Source organism: Opisthorchis viverrini (assembly GCF_000715545.1).
Source record: "Opisthorchis viverrini unplaced genomic scaffold opera_v5_234, whole genome shotgun sequence".
NCBI classification, from domain to species: Eukaryota; Metazoa; Platyhelminthes; class Trematoda; order Opisthorchiida; family Opisthorchiidae; genus Opisthorchis; species Opisthorchis viverrini.
The window spans coordinates 78,401-93,999 of record NW_008751892.1 but is presented as its reverse complement, the minus strand read 5'-3'; the positions used below and the strand labels follow the sequence as shown (position 1 = coordinate 93,999).

Sequence of the window (15,599 nt, the reverse complement as noted above, 5' to 3'; positions counted from 1 at the left end):
CGCTTGATTCTGTTTACGTCTAGATGACTATTCGTACTCTGTGGACCTAGTATACATTGTTATTCCTAACTAAAGAAGAATTTAATACCACTAAAATACCCAACAATATCGTTTCCCAAGGTTTTTCCAATTGGAAAACAGGATATTCAATTCAGTCGGTCGGGAATGCCAAAACCTTATTATGCTATCTGTTTTCAAGTTTTTTCATGATTTGCTCTTCTACAGGAAGACATGAATCGCGGCAAACCTGGGTGGGAACACTTAGACGAAGAGTTGCACGTACTAGTCAGCGTGGAGGATTATGAGAATCGAGCAGCTGTCAAACTTCGAAGACCGAAACAAACAAGTTTTTTCATGATTTGCTCTTCTACAGGAAGACATGAATCGCGGCAAACCAAACTGGGAACACTTAGACGAAGAGTTGCACGTACTAGTCAGCGTGGAGGATTATGAGAATCGAGCAGCTGTCAAACTTCGAAGAGCAACCGAAACAATTCGGAATTTTCTGGAGCAAGGGGTTCGCACGGTAGGTAAAACATAGTTTAAAAGGCTTACCTTATGACTCGCTCACTAAATGTTAATTATTTTCAAGTTAACTTTTCAAAAACTTACACCTCACGTCTTTCAGTACAGTGTTTTACCACGTGTGCTAGAGTGACTAAAGCTTTGACTATTTTACCGCACAGTTATGAAATCTCTGGTTAGCTTTCGAGCTCGGATTCTTCTTATCGGGCTCGCATCAGTTTCGTCTGTATCGCTCGTTGGTGTTGGCCTGTCGGATTTTAAGACCAAACTCTACGAAGCACTCAGCCCATGAAAGTTGACGTCAGATCCGACTGATTTTCATCATTAAGGACTAGCGATTGCTTATCAGGCTTCTCGAGTCTCTCATAAAAGTTCACTGGATCATCCATGCGACTTTGGGATACTGGAGGTAGCTGGATCCTTTCTAGTAATCCCATCTAATCCTTACCTGTTGGTCGACTGCCTATGAATGTTTCGTTTGACGCAGGCTGTAGACGTATTGATCTCTGCCTGTTTGATGCTGGAATGTTTCCCTCCGACTGCTCGTCCTATGTTATTTGTTCATTACCAGTTTCTGAAGTACCTTCCAGCAATTAAGATGCAAACTTCTTGACGGGAATTTGGGTTAGAACCCAACCTTGGCATCTCGATTGCTCCTGGAAGCCGTTGGGCCTCTTTCGGATGGCCTAGCAGCTTTGAACCGAAAGGGTATAACAGCTAGATGAGTTTTTAAGTTAGCTGATGGTAGGGTGTTACTATACAGCTCTAATGTACAGCTTTCATTGTGGATCATGAGACACTTTAGTTAGGTGTGAATAGCTACGGACAATAATCCGTAATAGCATGTTGCACCGTGCTGAAGAGCTTGACCAGTCCTCAAGGAAAAGCCTAAAAATTTGATAACTTTCCACGGCTAGCCTCCCAACTTTCAGTTGATCGGCTGTAAACAACTAAGTTAACAGCTGAACCTCTGACAAGTCTTTGGTTTCTTGTCTTTCACTGCAGAGCGTTTTGGCTTTCTGCCTCACTGTTGCAGAGTACTCTGCTCCAGCGTTGCTGGTCATTCCGTTTATTTTCACAATCATTTTTACCTTCATAATGGCTGTTTTCTGAGAATTCTAATGCGATATCAGTCCTCACGGCGAACCACCAGATGGTTCATACGAGAAGCGTTTAGTTGCTTTGAATAGCATAGTAGACTTTTGCACTGTTGAAAATTGGCCCATCTTGTCTCAGAACTCTACACACGTCAACGGAGAACAAGGTACGTATCTGCTCAACCAGCCATGTGGTGACTAGCATCTGTCGCGTGACAACGGCGGCCGGAGACTAACGCACGTCACCCAGCACCATGCATATACGTGTTGTTAACGTATGGCACACCGTCATGTGAACGAGACGCGGTAAGCCCAAGGCAGCAACAATCTGCCAAGGATGAACTGAACTGACCCTGATGTTTGGAGCATGTATGAGCCTTACAGTGGCTTTAGTCATCGTTCCGATAAGTATCCGTATTTTGTTGCAAGTCTGCTTTTTCTGTCTACCACAAGCGATACAGGTATTAGGCTATTTGTAGCAGACATGCTGTTTGTTCATGAATGTCTAGGTTTGTGTATTGTTGCTGGTTCCTAGGTTCACCGTATGCGACTGTATTTGGATTAGGCGGCCATAAGACATTGTTTTTGGGGATGCACACGTTGGCACGTAGGCACAGAAACAAATACTTCATACTATTGATTTCCGGATGCCAGAAAGCATAGCAGCTCATAGATAAGAACGGAGTCTTCTGAAGATATTCACCTAATAATAAACAACACTCAACCTATCAAGTCGATCACTTCTGTGGTAGTTGAACCATTTAGCAGTTGAACTCACTTAGCATTGAACCGTATAAGCATATGCATAGTTTGACTTGAAGCGGATATTCTTGAATCATGGTTTCGTGCAAAGATTATATACATATTATGACCACTCAGCTAGCTTTGTGCCTTCTCGCAATCCCGTTCTTCAACCTACCCGGAGGAGTTCTTTATATTGTGAATGAAAAAACTAACAAGAAACATTAGTACTATTCACATGAGACCCGTGTAAAATATATGTGTAACAATATTTTAACCGACACGATTCTTGTGCAGCCTAACATTCACAGAAAAACCCATATGCCCGATTTTCACAAAATGTAAAAAATAAGTTTCAACTATTCTCAATCAATTGGGAAATATCTGAAACCGGTTGAGCAGTCATAGTTTCAGGAACGCTTGTTTTACCAAACCTCTTTGAAGTGAAGTTTTAACCATATCCTTTAACTGTACGAAGTAAAACTGCTATGAAATTTGGTAGGAAAAGGTGGCATCTTCATTAGAATGCTACTTGTCTAGCGGTGTACCTACAAAGTTCTTCAATAAGTCGCACAACAACTGATTCCACTGACTAGTATAATTTTATAGTAGCTGAGCATCAGTATTTTATACTGGTATATCATTATCCCTGATGTCGTTAATAATAATAATAATAATAATAATAATAATAATAATGAGCATAACCTCATTCATGATTCAACCCACGCATTAGCTTAGTACATTCTCGTAAACCATACAAAGTTCTTCTCCAGACTCGCTCACTAAAGGCTGCCTCTTGCCACTGCCGTGGCACTAAATTTATGGTAGGGGATGTATGCGGCTCTAAAAAAGAGGCCTTACTTAAGCATACGTATTAACAGTGAATGTTCCGCTAGGCAGCCATGTCTGAGAATGTCCTGAAGACCAATGCGTGGACTCTTCATCCAAAAACCTATGGTTAGAACTCATCCACTAACTTTCGCATCGCTTTTATCCTGAAGTAGGAAACCTGGCAGGAGTTTCAACCTCGCCCATCTTTCATGCTGTACGTTCCAATCGCTGGCTGATTTGTTTCTTTTGCATTTTCTGGTTTGTAGCTCAACTTAATGGTGACGATTTAGAAGCCTGTACACTTCAAACTAACGAACTAACAGAACTTCCCATCTAGACATCTGGATGGTAGTGCCTTACCAAATGTTGTTAATGCTTTTCAGCTTGGTCCTCTACTACACAGTTCCTTGAGCATTTGACGGCCCCAACTGCGGTAGGATAATAACGGTTCACCGTCGAAGATACGTTAGGTTTCTAGTCCCGGAAGTTACCAGCCAAAAGTGGCTTGAGAAGCGCAGTAAACCTTGAGATGATTTACGTAAAGTAATGATTCCTTGATCTGTTCACTGAGCTGGGAAATTTGGCTCCATGGTTGATAATTTTTGGGAGTACTTTCCTCTGCAAGCATTCATAAACGGAGTAGAGTTGTTCGTGCACGAAAGCTTGCCGACAGGCAAGGTTGTTCCAGCGACGTGTTTGTTGCAGCGTTGTACGCCTTAGTTGGTTCAGGCCGTAATAGTGAACGCTGATTAGTTCGTTCAGAGCGTGATCTCAGGGAGTGCGTAATTTTGAGGACCGCGGCACGTGCGCAGGCTGCGAAAAGTCTTTGATCAGGAAACGGACAGACTTGTCACAAACTTTCACAATAAACAGACGTCTGCTTTCAAAGATAGGAGTTAATCTCAGTTTCCAACTTTAGTGTTGTTCTTCCCGCTTCTGGTTTGACTATACCAACTGTGCCATACTTCTCTGTGAGTACTTTGGAGCTTAGATATAAAGTGGATCTATTAGGAGTAGCGTGAACCAGTTTTTATTAACGACGGTTGGATAGTCCCACTGGGTCATACTCCAAATGCTGTGGAATAGAGCATGATAGAGTTGTCAGCATGATTCTCCTGTTCTGAACCAGCTAACATTTCTGCACACACAACTACTCCGTTCTTGATCATTAGGTTTCCCTTATGGAAGATTTTGTCGCTCTTTTACATCATAATGGCACAGTACTTACAACTGTCACTCTTCTATACCACTATGACCACCCACCTGATACATTTTTATACCAGAGCACATACCATGGCACTATCGTTTACTTAGCGTTCTTCTTTTTGTGCTTCCAACTATTTGCAGTAGGTGTACCACGTTGCTCTGCAAATTTTAGGACTACCTCAAGTTCTGAATGCACACACACACACACACACACACGACAGACAGTGGGTTCTTAATGATTTGTTAGTACTGAAGAGATGTTGGAGATTGGTGAATAATGACCTGCTTCAACAAGAGCAAGTTGTGCTGTCGCTCGTGTGTGCTTTCTCTCATTCACAAGTTATTGATCGTCTCCTGTTGTTAGCCGCAGCACACAGTCTTGTCTTAACTTGTCGGTCGTGTGTTGGGTAGTTACAATGACAACCAAAGGGCTTCCTTTTCTCTGTCTTGGTCGCAGTATCTTTGGTGGAGTAGAACACAATGAGAATAAGCAATCCACTCATAATCCTACACAGAAATGGAACCAAAAACTATCTTGTTACTGTCGTAATAGTTAATTGGCTGGAATACTGTGTGGCATCCTACCTCGACACCTGATCCCAATCAGAAGTGTGCCGTTACCTGGCAAATACAGGTGGTCTGGCAGGAGTCCGTAACTGAAGATCGTTTCAGTCGGATTCAGACATTGCTAGAGGATATCCTTCTGTGATTATTCCTCGAGAAGATGGGCGGCTTCATTTTAGTATTGGTGTAGCCGGAATCGTCGCATCAGGATGTGATATCTGTGTTTACGAAGAAGTAATCCGACTGCGCTTGAGAGTACTTCTGGCTAGTATGATCTACAAGACATCTATAGTAGATTTTCTGTGGATATCTCTAAGATTTGATGAACTTTGGTTAGCCCTGTCTGTACTTATTATCGGATGCTATGTCGCCGGTGCCAGCCTGTTACTGCGGGTATGTGGAAAATGCTGTCAGTATACTAACTATCCTACAGAAAGCAGCTAGGAGAGCTCCGGCTAAATTACTGAAATGGTGGTTTTGGTGTCTGGATCCATATTTTCTCAACTCGTTGTACAACGATGGCTTTGTGCAAAAGCCAACCACTCAAGAAGTGTGATTTCGGTATCCGAATTGCTAATCTCCGTTAGGGGCAAGGTTTCTTTGTCGTTGCTATGCCTTCCCTTATCCACACTGACTTGAATCTCTTTCATGGCTCCATGTGTTGTGCAACATATGTCCTAATTTGGCCGATTGGGAACTGTAAGATCTGACGAAAGTGCATTCTAGTTCTTTGGCAGTGCAAGCTATTCGGTTACTACGGTTTGGTTTGGAAGCTTTGTCTGACTATTGGGGTAGGTCGCACATATCATTTCTCGCAGGAGTTTAATAACTGGTGTTATCAACAGCTTTACCATACGGTCTCCAAACATAGTGAATCTCGGTTGAGTTTCAAACCGCGCCGGGAATCAGGGTTGGCAATAACTTCTTCATGCTAAAATAAAACTTGGAACCTGGTTCGGATTTGTCGGGTCAAACTTGTTGCAAAAGGTTGGTGTTATAGTTAGGTGAGTTCCCAATGCGCGGCGATGTGGACATCGTTGTCACTACCACTAGAACAATACACAGGTAATAAACGCTGGTTCTGATTGTCTCCTGCCAAACACTTGTGAAGGAGGGCGTAATTGAGTAAAATGAAAGAATGTTTGGGAAGTTTTTGCGAATATCCCTACGCCACTAGGAAAACTGTCGGGAAGGTAATCTTCACACCTCAAAGTGATAACTGAGAATTGTTTTGGGGTAAGATGGAATTGGTAAAAACTTCACCAACTTCCATTTAGACATTTCCAAGCACAAAATTCTTTGCGCAAGCACGAATATACTTTAGCTTGGCAATCCAGCTAATCAAGGATAACATCATTCACCGCAGTCACGTTCAGTGTCTGGTAGGGTCTCCAGCCATGTGCAAAAAGAGTCCCAAATGCTTGAGTTAGTAAGGCCTGATGTCTTCCGTTTGACATTAACTACCTTCATGTTGCGGTATCTCTTTACGGCCTGAACCGCACAAACATCACCAACAATGGTTGCTTTTAACTGATTACAAATAACTACGAAGCTTTTGCTCACAAATGTTGCAACAGAAGCAAGTGACACTTTGATTGGTGCATAGATTTCAATTGCTGTTGTGCGGATATTACCTGTATGTGAGTTGCTAACAGAAGAAAGTTTCAGTGTTGCCAGTAAACAGCGGTTCCCTCGGACGCTTGCTTCCAACTCTCATGAGGTCTTTCAGGGGTGATTAGATGAATTCCAGATGCACGCTTACTCCCTGTACTACCATGAGGTAATGCGCTAGCTAAAAGAGTTTCACGGATTACGGTTGCCTACGTTGACGACCGGAGACTAGTTGTTTCCACGTCTGCCTTGACTGTTGATTTCACTGATCTACAGATGACTGTCCAACTATGGGCGGAGTTCATATTCACGGTCACTGGGTCGTCCGAGGCCTCGGGTAAACCTATCACATCTCTCACGCGGGAACAAGTCCAGTTGTCCAGAAGTGACTACTCAGATGCGTCCAGTGGGCACTGGTGGAATAGTTGTAGCGCGTCCACCTCCCATATCAGGTGTGCGAAGTTCAAACTTAGGCACGATGAAGGCATTGAGCTGCTAATGAGTTCATAATAATGGCTGAACTCGAGCCCAGTACTCTCCCATTTGGTGTAGGCTCACAAGACTAGTTGCGCCAGAACAGAAAGGAAACTGTTCAGAAGAGATTAATTTATGAATGTGAACTCACCAAACCACGACAGCTATCTACAACTAGTAGAGGGGATCGTTCAGCTTATTGTGCTTACCTCTGTGACTAATGTTTGAGATGAATATCTGGGTAAACAATGGATACTTCGAGACACGTGATATACTAAAACATTGTAGTGTTTGAGCCACATTTGTACCATACGGTACTTAGTTTGAAAAGTAAGTCATCGTCAGGATTATTTCAACCCAGTCCCAGAAAATTCATGTTTCGTGATTGTTGCCCCGACGGTCTGTCAACCCAAACGTACGCCCATACTCTTTCGAATGTATTTTAGTAACAGAGCCGCTATTTTCACAAATAGCTTTCGACGCCACTCTATTGACTCGTCCCTAAACTCTTGCTCACCTGTCTAAATAGCACACGTCTCTCACCTTGTCCTATTTAGACCACCTGTGCTTTGCGTACTTTCCTACTTTTCTGCTATTCACGTATGGTAAGAACCCAACCGTGCGCAGTGCTCCATATATATGGAGGTGTAATATTGACTAAATTGTTTACTTAGTTTTTCTTATGAACTTTTAGAAAGTATTTTTCAGAACCAGACTGGAGTGGCGTTCCGGTTGATCAGCCCTATCAATGTACATTCCCTCCGTATATTTACTTCGCTTTGCAACTAGTTTACACACTCCTAACTGTTCAGAAGAATAGTGGTACAGTGCTACCATCTTCCCAAGAGTGTGCTGCGAAAGACAAGGAGAGAATTCTATCTAAAATACAGCAAAATCTCCCGGTCTGAAGCTTGTCTGTATGATTGCATGGAGAATGCTCTCAGGATAGGCGTTTGTTCGAAGATCGAATCGCCAACGCGCATTCAAGTTTGCCGTGGCTGCGGGAATGATTGAGCCGTATGTGTGCAGAATATGTAGAGTTGTGCATTTGAGGATCTCTGATTTATCGTCATCTCGCGGTTCTCCCGGTTCCCCCCAAGTTACCCTAAACCATACTCTATGGCAGAGGTGCAATTACCTAGCTGTATGGTGTGACTTAGCGGTGCACTTTTTCACATAGACAAGTAGTCCGCTGGATGTGGTGATACGCACTCCAAAACCCTCAATCTGTTCGAGGTTCGGATTTTATTCGGCGGTCTTCCACTATGCTGTCAATGAGGGAAGTCGAACAAGACATTCCTGCGTATATGCGCATCTAGATACCAACCGCTTAGAGCACTCATTCATTGGTCTTTATTTCAGCAGACCGATGTGCATTGTGGATGCACCGATAAGCCGTAGATTGCGACTCCGTGGTCGACCTTCTTCGTCATAAATTCACCAAGTGCAGTTTTATTCAATTCCATATCGGCCTAAAGGATGAAATTCCTCTGAATATTTACGACCTGAATTCGGCCTGAATTACGGATGAGTGCATTACTGCAAAGTAATCATCTTTGCTATGGAAGTGCTAACAGAAAATTCAGGACAGGATGCTATTGTAGGTGCAACTAATCCCATCCATTGCTCTTGCAAACGGAAGTGATTGCTTCCCTCTGTACTGTTAGTTATGATGGAAGGCATGAAGGCAAAATAAACAGAAAGGTGGAAGTTGGTTGTCATAGCAGGCAGTGCTGCGCGGACTGCGGCAGGAATGGCTGACATCTCCAGTTTCAGTACAGTCCAGGTCACATTCAGGTCAGTATAGGCAAAATACGGCGTCTCCATGTGACCAAATGAGTGGATTTCTATGACAACTAAAGTTTTAACGTCACCTTAGTCTAGATGATGTGTTACTACTGTAAAGCTTGGTTTGATACTTCCTGTGATTTGTCTCTATGGATTCCGTTCCAAGATGATGGTAAGTCCAAATAATTATAAGTTTGGACTTGTGCTTTTGGATCAAAAAGTACTAACAGGCTTCTGTAGGCTACTTGAATGTGATCAAGGCAGTTCATAAGGTTATTCTACAAAAATGCATTGTACTGACTGTGAAATCAACATACCAATGTAAATCTGCTCTAAGAATTTACTGCTATGGGATTAATGAGCACCCGGACACAAAACGCGTCTCCTCCTAACCCTGTTTGACTGGTTATGGGTATTCTAAAATTCACCATCTTCACGAGACGCTTTCTAACTCTATTGAAAGCTGATTTGAGTGAACCGTTTCAAGAACAACATCCATGCCAGTCCGTATTATACGTCATACTTCCTTCACTTGTCAGAATCCACCGCCTATGTTTCTCTAGCCACTCATCGAAATTAGTGATTAGTTCCGGTGTTACGGCTCGCCAAGACGCCTCATGACTTCACAGTCAAAGCCTAAGGGGACGTATGGTGTAGTAGCTACTTGCAGGCGCCAAAGAAACCACCCATATAAATCCGAGAACACCCTAGCAAAGGGTTCCCTACCACTCTCATCTAGGCCTTTCCAGTTATTTTAACTAACCTGTTACTACGGTACCGCACTGTTGTGCTGTCGGACAGTATGGTCTACCTTTTCCTCATACATATACATACAACCCATGAGGTGCACGACACGCTTCACTTCACTGTAAGTTAATGTTCATATAACCAGTGACCCGAACCAGGATGTTCAAAATTCTAGCCAATACCATCGGTTTTCTGTCTCTAACTCTTCGCTTGACTCAGAATCAGAATAAATGAATAAATTCCAAAGCTGCGCATCCAGTTTTCCTTTACTCCGATACCAAAGGAAAATCCTGGAATCCATATAGCTTTAGATTATTTTAACAGAGGACATTCACTTCGAAACCCCTTCCTATAACTGTAGGAGGGGATACATACATGGAGGCTAAGGATGTATCCTTCTGTACTTTTGCGAATCGCTCCTCAACAAGTGAATTCCCACTAGGAATGGTGGGGCTTGTCTTTCAATCGAGTTTTCTTCTCATCTATAACCTTTTCTTATCGGGAAAGGTGGCATCTGGATGATCCAAAATCGACTAAGAAAACCACTCTGTGGTTGCCACTGGGCATCACGTGACCTAACTGAGCTTTTCTTGTTTTTGAACTGTTCGACCAGCTTGACATTTAACCAGCTGTACGCGGTTCGATTCTTTTTTTGGCTTATTTTGCACAGCCTGTTGCGTTCATCCGTTGGAAAATGTACTGTACAACTGATATGGCGATGCAAAAGTTTCATGTAGTCGTTACCATCCGGCACCAAGGTTTTCAAGAAAAACATCCAGATAGTGATCCATCATGTCCACCGCTTATATTTGTTATGGTTCAATGCGAAGACGTTTTAACCCGGCTTTATCTTCTGCTGCTCAGAATAAGCTCATCCAGAAATACTCATAAGGGATGACCGCCAAATCTATATTGTATGGGGATGAAAGGCGCTAGCATATTCCATTTTAAAGGTTGGAAACAGCGAATATCCAACCACTACTGAGAATACTACTGATTCCTGTTAAACCCTCAACTTACACGAAAAATCAATGGTTACAGAATGCGGTCCTTGTTTTATCAGCATCACGTGAATAGTCTATCTACACGCAAGTGATGGTCTCAAATATGGGCGAAAAATCTCATGTTGACGGGCCTTGAAGATGCTGCCGTGGTTAGGCCAGAGAACATCTAGTTGGAATAACATTCAGGTATGGATCAAGGGCTTTTTTCTGCCTCCGGCACCTCCAACTTCCTCCTCAGCCTCATCAGAATTGAGCTTTTTTATTCCAGGGTGCATTTGGCTTTCACTTGACTGACATTGTCAACCCATGTAGGCAGTCTGGAGTGCCGTTACTCATTAATATCAGTTCGGTACCACAGCCCTCTTCCCCTGGTTTTCCATAGGTCATCGTAAGTTGCGGATACCGAATGTGACACGCCTAGTCTGTTGCGTACTGCAATATTCGGTTCAACAAGTTTGCTGGTCTTCTCTGAATGGGTCGACAATTATCATTTATTTACGGTTGGGTTGAATCTAAAGGGCTTTGAGCTCCTTATGGTTTCCAGTGCTTGCTATGGATGCCAGTGTGTATTGATCGCAATTCATCTCCACCACTTCTGACTTGCTGTACATATTATCATTCGTTTTGAAGCCGGAGGGAGTTTTTCGTGCTGCGTTGATGCTGACTGTCTGATTCATTCTCGCATTCAAGTTCAGAAACGGTAGATAAGGAATACTCAAGGTGATTGACTCAGCTCAAACTAAATCTTTGCGGGCATCGTTGTGGTATGCAGGTTTCCTAAAGGGGACATATACTTTCGTCTAAGTTTAAACATAGTTTTGTGGGACCACCTTGTGGTTCCCAAATTAAGTGCGGTGTTTTATTACCCTCTTGACTTTGCCAGCGTCAAGCGTTTTGGAAGTCATATTAAACTTCTTGAGTAATCGTAATATATAGTACAGCCCTCTGCCGACGGGCGGCAAGCTGGGTCTTCCAGGCGTGGGAACTCCGACATGCTTAACCTGCCCCGGTTTGACAGTATGTTTTTTAACCGCATATTACAATTTCGAATATCACTTGGTTTCTGGTAAATTGTCTCCCTCGCTAGGATCGTGATAAATTTTAGGATAGGTCACTGTACAACCTAGAAATTATTTTAGTAAGTTTTTCGCTGGCTGATCATCACACCTGTAAGAGACTAAGAAACATAGGTCCCATAAATCTTTGTGAAACCCATAGTTACTTAGTTCAACATTTTCTAACACGTAGTTTCAGGGTTTAGGAAAGAGAGGTCCCTTATGGGACCTCAGAAATGAGTTTGGTGCAGTGAACTATATTTCCCGTCCTACTCACATGGCCGAGTTTTCACTGAGTGTCTACGGCTTCACTCACACTAACCACAAGCGTGTGTGGTCCGTCGCGAAGTGGCCACCGACTGCAATTTTTCCGGAAAAAATCACAGTAGACATTGTCTCCAACCTTGACACTGGTTCTCCATTAGGCAGAATATAGTAAATATGGCTTTACTACAGTATACAACACCAGGTAGTGTCTTCATCAATCATTTGTTTGAAGTGTTCGTTTTTTATGTTACATTTCTATAACCGTGTTTAACCGTGCTGCATCAGTCACATACTTGATCTGATCAAAGAAGAGGCATTTTACCGAGCAAATCACAAACTTATACACACTTGACCACTTGAGTTGATCGGTTAACAAATAAAAGCACGTCGCGATTTCTGATGGCCGCAAGGCGTTTTTGCTTTGCTTCGATTAATTCCATCCTATTCACCTTGCTTTCTCTCTACTAATCCCAAAACTTATATGGCCTCATTCCCACCACCATCAACCATCCACATCCACACATTATCTGGTTCACACACATGCGTATCTCTACTGGCTCCCATCTGGTGACTGATGTTCAGCCGGAGAACGAGGACAGATTAAAACAATTGCAACTAATGGAATTGGCTGTACTCAACGGTATGCGCTCACCACCTAACACTAATTAATGTGCTGTGTGTATTTGCCTAGTGCTAACTCTCGCCTGCCGCTTTACTCAGCTGATAGTTTTCTTTTCTCTTTCTTATTTTTACTAATATTTTTCCGCTTAACTACTCGTTGACATCATTTGTTGCGAATAACTGCTTCCGTTTGTTGGTAAACCTTTTGAAACCCATTGTGTGCTTACCGGGCATTGTTGTGTGCCTTCTCATGTTTGTTAAGCGTAGTTCTAGATCTACAAATTAGATCGTTCTGTGCTTAAACGGAAAAGATCAGCCTCCTGGGGATCCTCGTACTTGGCCTTAGTTGTCCTGGGCTCCAAGGGAAATGATAAGTGTTTTGGCTATTTGAACGATTCAGCCACCATATTTCAACGTAGAGTCTGACCTCAGTAGTGCTATGAAATCCAACGCTCATGTCTTTGAGATATATCAATTGAGTAATGTGGCTTGTCAGGGGGGAACAGGTTTTGTGGACTTTATCCCGTCTTTGCCCATAGTGTTGCATATAGTAACAGAGCTGAATAACTATGTCTGACCTGAGCCGTTGAGAAGTGAGGTTGTTTCCGAGATGTGATTGAATAGCTTATTGTACACCACGTGAACAAAGCCTACTCAATCTAAACTGTTTTGCTGCCAAAGGCCTGTAGTAGGCTTCTCCTGCAAGTTGAGATAACGGCCCAAAAATGTCACTGATGAATCCGATTATATATATATATATATATATATATATATATATATATAGACTAAAATATCGCCACAAACAAGTTCAGCATCCTAATTGTCATCTTTGTTTTAGGGATGTTTTCTGAACGTGCTTAGTGAACAGAATGCAATACATATGAGGATGCCGAGTTAATCGTTGCATCAGCAATGTATTGTAAAAATATACCAAGTTTTCGACAATTCCATAAGTTCACGATTTAGCTCGAGTGTTGCTTTTGTAACTGCTACATTGTGTTCCTACGTATGACTGTCTCCACATTAATCCTGTTTGATTAGTCCTCCTCTCCTGATACGGACTATATGCTGGTCCACACAAAAGTTATCTTTTAAGGAGTTCCTCAAAGAATATACATCCAGCAGACTCTGTCACCGTTAGAAACTCCAGTTGATTTCGATGGGAAGCATTATATATCTTGCTTTACTTTGCTTCACTTTTTCACAATCGAAGGTGGATTTATTTCTGGACATTTTATTTATCGGCACAACACTGCATTAGCCTGTGTTTTAATAGATTGGTTAGGGGTCATCCTTAATTGTGTTGTTGACTGCCGTGTTTAGCATCGAATCAATATTCGGTGCTATAACTGGAGATAACATTTTTCCAATTCTTTCTTCTTAGCCGGATGGCGAAGATGAGTTGAAGAAACGCCAACTCATCGAGTTAGCTATTATCAATGGTACTTATAGGACAAGTACTCAAAACAACGGTTTTCCGGATGAAATAGATGGGTTGCAGCCGAATCAGCACGTGGATGAAAGATCTGACACATGCCTCCCCCCTTTTGGAATGAATGGCCATCGGGAAGTAGAAAGCTTCTGTTTTTCCTTAGATTGTGAGTGAGAGGCGTCTCAGCAAAAGTGTGCACGTCAGTCGATGTTGTTTCAACTTTGCATGCAAAACAGTGGTGCACATTAGGGGTAAACACCTGTCATTTGTATGCACAGTGTTGCATGAAATTCATTTACATTCCAATGTTAAAGAGTATCTCCCCTACTTACCTCCGAGCACCTGACAGGTGAAAATCTCGAAACCCAGGTACCTTCCCTAGTTTTTTTTGCACACAACTCATGTTGAAGGAAATATCAAGAGCTAATGGATTAAATTAATCTAAACAGCTCAGTCCTCCCAATTGCTAACGTATATATGCATCGTGTTGTCGGCAAAACACTGACTTATGGGCATTTGGCAAATACACATACCTTCCTCACGGATGCAAGGGAGCCTCTTGTTGGATGATAACACGTTAGGTGTCAGGAAAACACCTCTACATAGACGTTTAAAAACCAGCGGCCCCATCAGGAGAAACGAACAGTCGGGATACTAATCTCCGTGTACTCATAAGTGGACAGAATGTTATGTAAAAGTGCTGGATGTACATGTTCGTGTGTTAAAGTTGTACACTCAGGTACACTCAGGTAAACGCACTTTTTACTAAGTTGGTCAGGAAAATTCACACATGCAGCCTTGATGCCACTTCGATAGCTGTGATCCTCACATTGGTTATCGGTTTACGACATAGTACTCACTGTCTCTGTGACCTGATTCGTCGCAGGGTTACCGTCGGTCCTCATAAACAGAGCGCTTTATCACGGCAGAATGTTCATTTCATGTAGCTAGGAAGGTTCAATCAGTAGGCTGTTACATTTTTCGCTGACAGATATTCTGATTAACTTCCACAATGTCTTCTGATAGTCTATAAGCGTAACGCAAGCAGTTAATGAATCTGTGACCTGTCAAATATTGTTTCATCTCATCGGCATCTAATGTTCCATATTTGAAGAACGATAAATCCGATCCGAAACCCTTTTGGGTTAATGAGTAAATACTACCTATTTACAACTTCGTTCACTACTGATTGTGAATGCTCTGAAATTCAGTCCATCCTCCAAGATAAGGTTATCTCGATTTCCACAAGTCACGTTCCCATAAGAACACAAACGTTCGGTGGATTTATAACCAACACAATCGTCAGCTCAGCTGGTTTGCATTGTGATCGGAATGTTGATTCATCAGCTTGAATTGTTGAATGCATGCGTCGCTGCTTTCTTGTGTTCTGGCCCACATCACGAAAATAGCCTCCTAGGTAGAGTTTAGATCAATGTCACACCTAGAATCGAAAATGTTTCGATGCGAGGTTTGGAGATTTCGCTCCGGTAGCAGTTCAAGCACGAGGATCCAACCTCACAATGGACTGGGAGCTTTGGCGATGATTTACGTAGAGGTTTTGGATACCAATCAAAATCTGGTTATGACCCATCTCACGGATGGTTTAATAATTGAATGACCCCACTTCATCTTTTCA

General features: G+C 42.5%; 2 protein-coding genes across 2 annotated transcripts in view; both read left to right on the top strand.

Annotated features, from left to right (window-relative positions):
• T265_14662 (hypothetical protein) overlaps positions 1 to 526 on the top strand; it is a gene marked incomplete at both ends in the record, with an annotated part of 2,082 nt that extends 1,556 nt beyond the window's left edge. The window contains 2 exons of the mRNA XM_009174671.1: positions 226 to 346; positions 378 to 526. Of these exons, the coding sequence (XP_009172935.1) occupies positions 226 to 346; positions 378 to 526 (270 nt within the window). The remainder of the gene's footprint in view (positions 1 to 225; positions 347 to 377) is intronic.
• A 9,200-nt stretch (positions 527 to 9,726) lies between these two features.
• T265_08764 (hypothetical protein) overlaps positions 9,727 to 15,599 on the top strand; it is a gene marked incomplete at both ends in the record, with an annotated part of 14,880 nt that continues 9,007 nt past the window's right edge. Inside the window, one exon of the mRNA XM_009174656.1 lies at positions 9,727 to 12,550. Within this exon, the coding sequence (XP_009172920.1) occupies positions 12,451 to 12,550 (100 nt within the window). The remainder of the gene's footprint in view (positions 12,551 to 15,599) is intronic.